General features: G+C 34.0%; 1 protein-coding gene across 2 annotated transcripts in view; it reads left to right on the top strand.

Moving 5' to 3' along the window:
* Positions 1 to 13,386, top strand: part of Nfu1 (NFU1 iron-sulfur cluster scaffold) — a 35,496-nt gene that overhangs the window by 9,289 nt on the left and 12,821 nt on the right. For both annotated transcript variants that reach the window (XM_026387180.2, XM_026387181.2), the window contains exons 4-6: positions 4,170 to 4,236; positions 7,237 to 7,351; positions 10,618 to 10,678. In XM_026387180.2, coding sequence (XP_026242965.1) covers positions 4,170 to 4,236; positions 7,237 to 7,351; positions 10,618 to 10,678 — 243 coding nt within the window. The remainder of the gene's footprint in view (positions 1 to 4,169; positions 4,237 to 7,236; positions 7,352 to 10,617; positions 10,679 to 13,386) is intronic.

The raw sequence follows: 13,386 nt of genomic DNA, 5'->3' as shown, positions 1-13,386 counted from the left end.
GTAAGAGTTGATATTAGAAAACTTTCTCCTGAAGCGTGATATATTTGAGCATGATATTTTTTATGCTACAGCTCTGTAACATCAATAATTGAAAATTCATATTTTTACATAAGAAAAAAATCCCCCCTAATTGATAATTATGGTAAATTTCAATTCCAAATCTTTAAAACTGATTTTTTTCTTTTTTTTTTTTTTGTTTTTTTGAAACTAAAAATTGAAACCAAGGGCGATTCTCCACTGAGCCACATCCTCAGTCCTTTGATAATTTTTTTTGCTTAGGGCCTCGATAAGTTGCTGAAACTGGCTTTGAACCTGTGATACTCCTGCTTCAATCTCCCAAGTCACTACACCTCTGTGCCAAGCCCTAAAACTCTGATTTTTAAGAATAATGAAAACTTGCTTATTTTATTCATAAAACTTGCGAATTTCTACATGTTACAAGATGAAGTAGTTCTAAAATGATTCACTAGAAATTATAAATGATTGTAGTTACCAGATATGACATGATTTTTAAAAGTAGTCAGTGGGGATTATTTTAAAATTCATAAAAAGAACATGTTTAAATATGTTGTCAGAGATAATAACACAAATGACAAAATTGTTATAATGATCCTCTTTTGAACTGATAGCTGGATAAATTAGTTATAATAAGAAATATTAGGGGCTGGGGATGTGGCTCAAGCGGTAGCGCACTTGCCTGGCATGGGTGCGGCCCGGGTTCGATCCTCAGCACCACATACAAACAAAGGTGTTGTGTCCGCCGAAAACTAAAATGTAAATAAAATATTTAAAAAAAAAAAAGAAAGAAATATTAGAGTGGGCTGGGGTTGTGGCTGAATGGTACAGCGCTTACCTGGCATGTGTGAGACTCTGGATCAATCCTCAGCACCACCCACATATAAATAAATAAAAGATCCAATGACAGCTAAAAAAATATTAATTAACAAAAAAAGAAATAGTAGAGTCAGTTATTAACAGTTGGAAATATTTTCCTTGGTGCTGGATGTTGAACCCAGGGGCGTACTAAGCACACCTCACTGAGGTACAGCCCACCGCAGGTAAAATTTTTGATAACTTAATTCTGACACTGATTGCCAAGAATATTTGGAAAGTAAAGCTTTATAATCATTTTATATGTTTAATTTAGCCAGTTAGAGATAAAGCTCAGAAATAGTTTTTTTAATTTCCAGTTAATAAATATTTACTTTCCTTTGACTCAAGCATACCACTTCTCAGAATATACATTAGAACATGTACTTTTCACATTTTCTTTTTTTGATGTAAGGCACAGTTAGAAATATTTTACATTATGAAGCAGTACATACACCTGTATGTGTCTGTTGTGAGTGTATATGTGTGTGTGATGGAATTTTTTATGGGATAATTTTTACTTTTTAAATTTTATAATAGGTAATATGTTTTTATATTTCCTTTTAAAATTTTATTTTATCTATTTATTTTGTGGTACTGGGGATTGAATCTAGGAATGCTCTACCACCAACCTACATCCCCAGCCCTTTTTCCTTTTTTTCCCCCTAATTTTTTGAGACAAGGTAGCCTAGGCTATCTTGAAACTTGCAATTTTCCTACCTCAGCATCTTGAGTTGTTGGGGTTCCAAATGAATACCTTTGTACCCAGAATATTTTGTTTTATTTTATTATATAAAATAGGGCTGGGGATGTGGCTCAAGCGGTAGCGCGCTCGCCTGGCATGCGTGCGGCCCGGGTTCGATCCTCAACACCACATACCAACAAAGATGTTGTGTCTGCCGAGAACTAAAAAATAAATATTAAAAAAAAATCTCTCTCTCTCTCTCTCTCTCTCTCTCTCTCTCTCCTCTCTCACTCTCTCTTAAAAAAAAAAAAACTTATTATATAAAATAACAAAATCCCAATCACTACATAATTGATTTCACGTTCACTGATGGGTTTGAAAAACCCTACCTTAGAGAACATTCATACTTGTACAGAAGGTATGTGTAGCCTTGTTGGTAATGGTGATAATTTGGAAACAGCCTAAATATTCATCATTAGGAAAAACTAGGTAAACTTTTTTTATAGTCTGTACATATTAAAAAGGATGAAGGGGTTGTGGCTCAGAGGTAGAGTGCTTGCCTAACATGAGTTAGAGTGCTTGCCTAACTGCGTTCAATCCTCAGCACCACATAAAAATAAAATAAAATAAAGATATTGTGGGCTGGGGTTGCAGCTCAGTGTAGAGTGCTCGCCTAGCATGCATGAGGCACTGGGTTTGATCCTCAGCACCACATAAATGTAAAATAAAGATATTGTGTCCACCTAAAACTTAAGAATTAAACAAAAAATAAATAAATAAATAAAGATATTGTGTCCAGTTATAACTAAAAAATAAATTTTAAAAAGGAGGAGGAAGATCCATATTTATTTTCACAAAAAGACCCCTAAGATAAAAATATTATTAAGGGAAGAAAGCAAGTTGTAGAACATGAGTACAGTGGAATAATGTACATGTGTATAAATGTATATTAAAGTTAAAATAAAAAACCCACAAAATAACAAATGCATTGACAGAAAGGTTAGGAAAAATGCATACCCAAAATGATAATGGAATTTGGGAGATGTGGTTGAGGGACATTTTAACTTTATATGTGTTGTTTGAAATGTTTATATTGAGAATGAATTCTGCATATTGTTGAGACACCCGCTCCCAAGTCTTCCTTCTCAAGGTCACCTTGTCTATACTCCACTCAGCTCTTCCTCTCTGTGATCACAGTCTATTCCTAGACAAGGTCACATGATAACTTACAAGAATTTCATTTACCAGGCTGTGATTGCCATTGAGCCCACCCTCAAGATCACCTTTTAATTGCATTTTCGATACTTCTAAAATTCTTCACTTACTCATGATTGATTTCTTGATCCTACTCTATTATTTTGCTAGCTGATTTCTCAGAGGTCAGTTTTATTTTCCTTCTCTTCAAATTAGGACTTGTAACCAGTGACTACAACACCCAACAAGAGAATAAAGAATACAAAACAGGGCCTTGTGATCACCAGCCCAGAGGAGTCTTGAATAGTCTTAAAAAAAAAAAAAAAAAAAAAGAAGAATGAGTTCATATATTTTGTATTTAAAAAATGCAAAGGTCAGGGCTGGGATTGTGACTCAGCAGTAGAGCGCTCGCCTAGCATGGGCAGGACAGGGGTTGGATCCTCAGCACCACATAAAAATAAAGGCATTGTGTTGTGTCCATCTACACCTAAAAAAAAATAAATAAATATTTAAAAAAATGCAAAGGTCTAAAGGTATAGGTCAATGGAAGAGCACTTGCCTAGCTTGTGCAAAGGCCACAAAAAAGAAAATAGCCTGTTTCCTGGATTCACAGAATTTATCTTCAGTCAAGTAAAACAAATCTTGTGGGCTGGGGATGTGACTCAAGGGGTAACGCGCTCGCCTGGCATGCGCGGGGGCACTGGGTTCGATCCTCAGCACCACATTAAAAAAATAAAATAAAATAAAGATGTGTGTCCACCGAATACTGAAAAATAAATATTAAAAAAAAAAACTTTCTCTCTCTTTAAAAAAAAAAAAAAACACTAGTGTTCTCTGTTGTTTCAGTAGGAAATGTTTTTGCTGACTGCTAGAATGTAATCTTCTGAGGACAGGCCAGTTTGTCTTGCTCATCATTATCTCCCTAGTGCTGCACAGTACATGTCATTTAGAGGTGTCCAAATATTTGCTGAATGAGTGAGTAGACTGGTTCAAACAGTAGTATATCTTACTTCTGGAAGGCTTTTAAAGCCATTCTCATTTTTGTATATAGCAATAGTACATTCCTCTTTATTGTCAGGTAGTACTACATTATATGGATAAACCACAGTCCTTTTTATTCATTCACCAGTTGTTGATGGACATTTTCAGACTTTTTGGGAGAGAGGCTATTATAAATAAAGGTGCTATAAAGATTCACATACAAGTATTCGTGGAGCATATGTTTTCGTTTTTCTTGTATAAAAGGTGTGAAATTGTTGGATTATAAAATAGAAAATGAAACAAAATTGGACATGAGTTGATAATATTGAAACTGGTGAAAAGTACATGGAGGTTCTTTTACTTTTCTCTACTTTTGAATATGTTTAACTTTTTTCCTAATTGAATATTATCTCCCTCTCTCTCTTTTCTGTATTCACAGGCAATTATTTAGAATTGAAGGAGTAAAAAGTGTCTTCTTTGGACCAGATTTCATTACTGTCACAAAGGTATATAAAATAAGATTTATGTAGGGTTATTTTAAATAAGATTTGAAGTACTTTTAGTCTTTTCTGAGCTGGTTCCCCTCTCCATAATTCCCATTCTTAATGTGTTTTACACATCCTATTATTAAAAATCTCAAATGAGCTGGGTACAGTGGCACATGCCTGTAATCTCAGTGCTGGAGAGGCTGAGGGAGGCAGATCACAAATTCAAAGCCAGACTCAGCAACTTAGCAAGATCCTGAGGAACTTAATGAGACCCTGTCTCAAAAATAAAAATTAGGACTGGGATGTAGCTCAGTTGTTAGAGTGCTTGCCTTGCATGCACAAGACCCTGGGTTCAATCCCCAACAAAACACACACACACACACAAATAATAATAATAAATAAATATTTAAAAAGAGCTAGGGATGTGGCTTAGTGGTTAAGCACTCCCGCTTAACCACCCCCCGCCCCCAAAAAAATTTCAAATGAAGTTTACATCTTACATTTCTCAATTATTTAAAAGAATTTTCAGATTGAAGTTAAGTATAGTCTAGATCTAATTATAATCCATATGTCCAATTTTTCAAAAGAAAACTTGAGCCTCAACAGATTAGATGCAGTGTCCAAGATTATATAGCTGCCTTATAGCAGGACTCAGCCTTGGCAAGATAAAATTTAGGCTTCCAAGTATTATTTTTACTAATTCTTATCTTAAATTAGTAGAGTTGGAAGAGAAGCAAATAAATAGATATTAAAAAATAAAAAAATTTGTTCGTACAACTTACACAAGTACATATCTTGTAAAAACAAATAAATTGTACATGCATATGTTAGATGCCAGGATATAAATGCCACTTTGAAAGGTGATATATATTCATTCATTCTGTTGATTTATGAAACAAGTTACATATATGTATGCATATGTACAATTCCACCATCCTTCAGTAATACTTCAGAGTTTGATAGAACAATCGACTGTATAATTGTAGCACTTAATTAACCTCTAGATATCACAAAATTAAGCCAAATTTGCTACCCTTTTCTAACTCATGCTAGAAAGGGCTATTCCATTAGTATGTCCACTAGGTTAATAGGAAATTAAATATTGAAATTTGAACAACATGTCCTTTTAAATCTGGTAATTGATGTATGAATAGTGCACTGAATCACTTAACCTAATAGTGTGTCAAAATTAAAAATATTTGCTAAATTCTCCTTAAGCAATTTGAAAAGATTACTCTGGTTTTTAAATTTTATTTATTTATTTATTTATTTATTTATTTTGTACTCAGTATTGAAGCTGGGGATGCTTTACCACTGAGCCACATCCCCAGCCTATTTTTATTTTTTATTTTGAGACAGGTCTCACTAAGTTGCTGAGAGCCTCACTAAGTTTCTAAAGCTGGTCTTGAACTCCTCCTGTCTTAGCCTCCTGAGTCTCTGGGATTACAGAGTTGCACCACCAAGGACCTGGCTCTACTCTGAGTTCTTGATGTGCCTTGAACGTGAACATACTAAGTCCACTATTCTCTTGTAGCTATTTGTGTATTAGGAGAAATGAGATTTTCCTCCTTGGGAGCAATTCCAGTGGTTATGTGTATTCTTGCAAATATCCAATTGTAAAATGTTTTCATCTACAGTTTAAAATATTCTAAATTCCCAGAAAGCCCTTTCTTGACCATCTTCAAGTGACATTCCAGGGGGTTTCATGCACATTAGGCAAGCATTCTGCCACTGAGCTACATTTCCAGGCCCTGATCTCTTTTCTTCCGATACCTTTCTCATTATTGACTACACATTTACCTAGTATCTTCAGTGATCACCTGTTTCCCTTTCTGATTTGTAATTGATAATAAGTTTCTTTACATATCATTTGCTATTTTTTCTGAATGTATATGTGTATTTGCAGCTTATATGCTACTTTTTTTCTTATTCAGATAATTTCAGAATAGTTTTCTTTTTATTACTAATATTTCTCTACTCAGTACAGCCTATTATTTACTGAAGATCTGTGAGAACATTCTCTTCTATCTTCCAAATAATTCATTAAAATATAAACAAGAACTAGTTTATTTTCTCAACCACTGGACATCTCACTTTTTTAAAATTTTTTTTTGGTACTGAGTATTGAACTCAGAGGCATTCTGCCACTGAGCTACATCTGCATCCCTATTTTGTATTTTATTTAGAGACGGGTCTCACTGAGTTGCTGAGCACCTCGGTTTTGCTGAGACTGGCTTTGAAATCGTGATCCTCCTGTCTCAGTCTCCTGAACCCCTGGGATTATAGATGTCCACTACTACACCTGGCCAATTTTATTTTTATATCCACAGCAGCCAGTGTCTTTTACTTTTTGTTTATTGTCTCTAAATTGATTCTTAATCCACAATAAATATAGCCCTTTTATCCTTTTTATCCCATATTGACTTAATTTTTAAGAGTATTCAAGCATAGATTGTAGCTAACAGCATCCTAAGAGTTTAGACTACATTTAATAGGTTCTCCTTAAGAGCTTTCCTTTAAAAAACTAGAACAGACCAGGTGTGGTCCACAAGTCCTCTAATAGATAGCCATGGTTCTACAGTTACATCATTGCACTTCTATAATACTCTTTAAGTATACATTTAAATTGAAATGTTTGAGTAGTCATAAGATGTTCTGTATATCTGATGAGCAGATATATCATGTTTTTCTCTTAAAGATAGAGAATTCATTCAGTGTTTTAATTCTTTTCATATCATGAAAAAATACTTTTTAATCATTTTAATCATTATCCCCTATGTAGTAAAAGCACACTTAAAATTTTGATATGAATGATTGTGGAATATCTTAAAATTGTGTCTTCCGAAAGTCACTAAAGTAATACTTTAAAGAGGTAGAACTTATATGTATTCTGCAAAAATCAGTGTTGCATATTTTAGGATGTAAATTGGAAAAGATTCTTGAGAGATACAAGGTAGTGTTCTGTATTTGTCTTTGCCCTTGGCTGAAAATGTAGCATTTTCCTTTACATGTTTATAGGAAAATGAAGAATTAGACTGGAATTTACTGAAACCAGATATTTATGCAACAATTATGGACTTCTTTGCATCTGGCTTACCCCTAGTTACTGAGGAAACATCTTCAGGAGAAGCAGGTAACATTACTTATGTTGAGTAATTAATATTTATCTATTTTTAGACTTTTATAATTTTTTCACATTTGCCTTGATTCAGAAGTGATAAGAATACAGATTTTTAAAAAATTTTAAAAGATGTTGATGGATCTTTAGTTTATTTATTTATACATGGTGCTGAGAATTGAACCCAGTGCCTCGCACATGCTAGGCAAGCGTTCTACCATTGAGCCATAATCCCAGTCCCAAGAATACAGATTTTTATCATTTAATTTGTTTAGCTCTGCAACCAATACTACAGGGGACAAAACTTCATATGTTTTATTCATCATTTTTAAAAATTTGTGTTTAATTTAATCTATTATACAAAACTATAATTTTCAATTGTAAAAATTTTGTACTTGTAAAAAATAGTATAATGGTCACTATTTTATCCTCCATTCAGATTTAACAAATGTTAACTTTTTGTGTTTGTGTAATGCCAAGGATCAAACAAATATTAACTTTTTGCCATTGTTGCTTGAGATCCATTTAAAATAAAATATTTATAAAAATACAGCTAATGCCCTTAGACTCCCATCTCTTTTTCCTTCCAGATATGTGTGTATAGTTTGTTTTTATATTTTTACAACACACATAAGTCTGAAGGAAATATATAGTATTGTTGTTAGTGGTGGTTTTTAATATTTATTTTTTAGTTGTAGTTGGACACAAGACCTTTATTTTATATGTGGTGCAGAGGATCAAATTCAAAGCCTTGAACGTGCTAGGCAAGCCTCTACCACTGAGCCACAACCCCAACCCCTATAGTATTGGTTTTTGATCCTAAACTATAAGTAACTTATGGTTCACTACAACTTGCCTATTTCATAGAATATAATATTTTTTTAAATAAATCCATTTTAAAAAAGTATCATTCTAGTTTATTCATTTTAAGTGCTGGAGAGTATTCCATTATGTGAATAAACTATAGTTAGCTTGTTCCTTATGTTCAAACAAATTGTTTGTACTAATTTCTGTTACAAATATTTCTGGAGTAGCATCCTTATACAAGTCCTGGAGAGTTTTTTTTAGAGTATGTTCCTAGAAGTGGAATTGCTGTTACCATAAATGCTAATTGACATGCACATGGCTTCTTCTTTTTTTTTTTTTTTGTGGTGGTGGTGCTGGGGATCAAACCCAGGGCTTCTTAAATGCTAGGCAAGTGGTCTACCACTGAACTATGCTCCTGGCTCTACTTTTGTTTAAAATCAATATGTTAAATATAAAGTGTTATCTTTTTAAAATTATATTTCTTGAAGCTGGAGTTGTGGCTCAGAGGAAGAGTGCTCACCTAGCATGCATGAGGCACGATCCTCAGCGCCACATAAAAATAAAAAAATAAAGGTCTTGTGTCCACCTACAACTAGAAAATAAATGTTTAAAAACAAATAAATAAATAAAATTATATTTCTTTTATTAATACTGAGCGTGAAGGTTTTCATATGTTTATTAGGCACTAAGTTTCCTTGTCAGTAAGTTTCTTGTACTTTGTCAAGTTTTAAAAATTTGAGTCATGTCTTTTTTTTTTTTTTTTCCTGGTACTCAGGATTGAATCCAGGTGTGCTTTATCACTTAGCTACATCCCCACGATTTTTATTTTATTTTTTTATTTTGAGGCAATGTCTCACTAAGTTGGTTAGGACCTCATTAGGTTGCTGAGGCTGGCTTCAAGCTTGTGATCCTCCTGCCTCTGCCTCCTGAGCCACTGGGATTACAGGCGTGCACCACCATGCCCAGCGAAGTCATGTCTTTTTGATACTGATTTAAGCAGAATTTTTAAAAATTTGGGGGGCATTAATTCATTGTTATGTATATTCATGACATATAACTTCTTCCTAACCGTAGCTGGGATGTAGCTCAATGGTAGAGCTCATACTTACATTTCATCCCCAGCACTGAAAAAAAGAAGACATCATAAACAAAGTAAAGAAGACCTGCCACATTTTTGGTTTTGTTTTAATTTGCTTGGGGTTGAACCCAGGACCTCATGCATCTATGCACTTTACTACTGAGCTGCATTTTGAGCTCCTGGCTATGTTATTGATGAATAAATATACAAAGTGTATATCAACTTGAGAGTGATTTGACTACATCTACCAAAATTAAAGTACAAACCTAGGTCTGGGAATTTAGCTCAGTGGTAGAGGGAGTATAGAGCAATGCATGTCAAATGATCTCATCTGTGTCAATTTACATATATAAATGTAAATGTGTCCTAGAAGAATTTACACCAAACTAGACAGTGACTGTGAAATGAATGATGATGAATGAAACTTAGGTTTGGTGATGAAAGAGACTTTTAACTTTATATATATATATATATATATATAAAGTATTTATATTTTGGGGTATTTAAATATATATAATAATTTTATATTTTGGGGTATTTAAATATAAATAATACTTAATATTAAATAACATTAACTTTGGGTATTTAAATAGTTTCCAGGAATCTAATGTTTGTTATAGTATAATATGAATTATCTGCATTTTTGGTTTTCCCACGGGTAACTAAATTTCTCTCACAAAGGTGAAAAACTCATAGAAAGGCATGAATGAAGATTAGTATAACTCTACAAAATAAAGCAAAAACAAAATTGAAACAAAATGAAAAAACAACTTTTTACTCAGATTTATACAATGTCAGAAATTTCTAGGGCTGTGGTTGTGGCTCAGTGGTAGAGTACTCGCCTGGCATTTATGAAACACTGGGTTTGATCCTTAGCACCATATAAAAATAAAAATAAAGATATTGTGTCCACCTAAAACTAAAAAATAAATTAAAAAAAAAGAAATTTCTAAAAGGCTTTTATATTAAGTGTGATTATATTTTTGAAAATCACTAAATTGAGAAGCTGAAGATGTAACTTATAAAATAGATATGCTTTTTTTGTCTCAAAATTCAGATAATCTATATTCTCGGCTACTTCCATCTACTTTCAAGAATGATAAAAGTTTTCAAATTTACTGGCGCAAAAATCAAGCCCTAACATAATTAGCAGATCAAGGTATTTCAGTGTACTTGACACTAAATGTTGAGTTGATCAGTATACTTAATTTTTCTTTAGAGAACCAAATGAATGATTCTCTTTCTTTTTGTTCAAAATCAACTATGTCACATTACCAGGTTACATGTTTTATGTTTTTAATGATCCATGAATTTAAAATCATGCTGTTTTAATACTTGAACCTGCATGGATACTAAATTTCTACTATTGATTTTTTTAAAACTCAATTGTTTCTAGGTTCTGAAGAAGATGATGAAGTTGTGGCAATGATTAAGGAATTGTTAGACACTAGAATACGGTATGTACTCTTCTCCCACCTGAATTCAAATGCTGCAGAGGCCATTTTTTATTTTAGAAATGTACTTTTAATTGTCCATGAGATTATAGTAGAGTTCAAAATTAAGTATAAGTGCCAGGTACTGTGGTGCACATCTATAAGCTCAGTGACTTGGGGTGCTGATGCAGGAGGATTGCAAGTTTGAGGTGAACCTCAACAATTTGGTAAGGCCCTCAGCAGCTTAGTGAGACCCTGTCTCATAGTAAAAATTAAAAAGGGCTGGGAATGTGGTTCAGTTGTTGAACACTCCTGGGTTAAATCTCCATACCAAAAAGAAAAGTACAGATTAATGTAAACCACCATAGGCAACCATAACAATTGAACTTAAACCCCATACTAAGTTAAGATTCTTTATATTCACTCAAAAACTTAAAACAATCTATTAAATATTGTGGATGAAGAAATTTCATTCACACCATTTAGGTTTGATGTTGCTATAATCCTCAGATTTCTTAAAAGTTAAAGGACTTAATGTTATTTGGAAGGATTGTGAAGAGAGAAGGAGTACCTGTATTTTAGGCCATAAAGATTAAATTTATTTATTTATTTATTTTTTTTTTTTTTTAAAGAGAGAGTGGGGGGAGAGAGAGAGAGAGAGATAATTTTTAATATTTATGTTTTAGTTCTCGGCGGACACAACATCTTTGTTGATATGTGATGCTGAGGATCGAACCCAGATCCCACGCATGCCAGGCAAGCGCGCTACCGCTTGAGCCACATCCCCAGCCCCATAAAGATTAAATTTAAACAAGTAGAGAACAGGGGCTGGGGATGTGGCTCAAGCGGTAGCGTGCTCGCCTGGCATGCATGCGGCCCAGGTTTGATCCTCAACACCACATACAAACAAAGATGTTGTGTCTGCCGAAAACTAAAAAAATAAATATTAAAATTCTCTCTCGCGCGCGCTCTCTCTCTCAAAAAAAAAAAAAAAAAACAAGTAGAGAACAGCAAGTGGCCTGCTACTTTTGCTCATAAAAGGCTAGTAGTTTGGGGCTGGGGATGTGGCTCAAGCGGTGGCGCGCTCGCCTGGCATGCCTGCGGCCCGGGTTCGATCCTCAGCACCACATACCAACAAAGATGTTGTGTCCGCCGAGAACTAAAAAATAAATATTAAAAATTCTCTCTCTCTCTCCTCTCTCACTCTCTCTTTAAAAAAAAAATTTTAAAAAAAGGCTAGTTCAAAAAAATTTTTTTAAATTTATTTGAAGGTATTAGAAAGCTGCCAGAGCAACCAAGATTTGAAATGCCACGATCCTGTTGAGAAAGGAAGCTCACTGCAGCTTTCCTTGGGGCATTTGCTGGTTCTTGGTATAAAGCCAGGTATAAGAAGCCGGGCAGAGACAGTTGTCAAGAAACAGAGAAGCTATTGAGTTTCTAGAAAATTTGTTTAGATACGACAAAAATTAAAATTTTAGGTTACCAGTGAAGTCTTGATTTGAAGGGCCAAGATCTCAGAGAACAGGGACACTAAGGAAAGTAAGTTCTATGTAGTTAATAACAATGTATTGTGTTTTTGAAAATCACTAAGAGTAGATTTAAAAAAATTTTTTAAATTTTTTTTTTGTTGTAGATGGACACAATGCCTCTATTTAATTAATTTTTTTTTTTAATGTGGTGCTGAGGATTGAACCCAGTGCCTCACACATGCTAGGCAAGTGCTCTACCACTGAGCCACAACTTTAGCCCCCAAGAGTAGTATTTTAAGTATTCCCACCACAAGTATGATGTGAGGCATGTGTTAGTTATCTTGAGTTAGCCATTCTGCATTGTATACATATTTCAAAACATCATGTTGTAAACTATAAACATATGTACACTTCATCAACTAAAAATAACTAACTTAAAATAGTAGATGTAAACCTAACACTCAGGTTCTTCCTGGATGGCACCTGCTCATTCTTAGCTGTGTAAGGTAGAGGCTAAGAAGTCAAATAAAAGGCAGTTGGGAAGCAGAGTTAGGGCAGTTTTATAGTGCTGGAGTAGGAACAAAGACTATGGTTTAGGATGTGAGCTTCAAGAAATATTTAGACTCTTGATTGAGCTTTTGTATGTGTGTATGTGTGTTTGGTGCTGGGAATTGAACCCAGGGCATCAGGCATGCTGGGCCAGTACCTTACCACTGAGCTACAACCCCAGTCCTTGGTTGGGCTTCTGGGAAAACTAGAGCCTTGAAATGGGGCAAACCATGCTTACAGAACTGTAGTCCAGTATTGAATTAGTTTAATTCTATTAGACTGAGATGTTGCTGGAAAATATGATGAGTCCTTTCTGATATAATATAATCCTGAGTTGCTAGTATCCATCATTCAGTCAAAAATTACTAGATATACCTTGAAACCAGACCAAGAAGAAATAAAACAAAAAATTTAAAAAAAAACAAATATGTCAAGATCATTGTATTGTCTTGAACAACTAATAAAAAAACAGTAGATAACTCTAATATCTAGATAACCTAGATATTAGAATTATCTACTGGTTTGAACTGAGGGCGTTACTCAGGCTAGGCAAATGCTTTACCACTGAGCTACACCCCCACGTCTTATAAATTAAATTTTATTTTATTTTGGTGCTAGGTATTGAACTCAGAGGCAGTTTATCATTGAGCCACATACTCAACCCTTTCTGAGACAGGGTCTTGATAAGTTGCTGAGGGCTGCCCTTAAACTTGC

The sequence above is a fragment of the Urocitellus parryii genome, chromosome 12 (assembly GCF_045843805.1).
Source record: "Urocitellus parryii isolate mUroPar1 chromosome 12, mUroPar1.hap1, whole genome shotgun sequence".
Taxonomy (NCBI): domain Eukaryota; kingdom Metazoa; phylum Chordata; class Mammalia; order Rodentia; family Sciuridae; genus Urocitellus; species Urocitellus parryii.
This window is presented reverse-complemented; position numbering and strand designations above follow the sequence as displayed.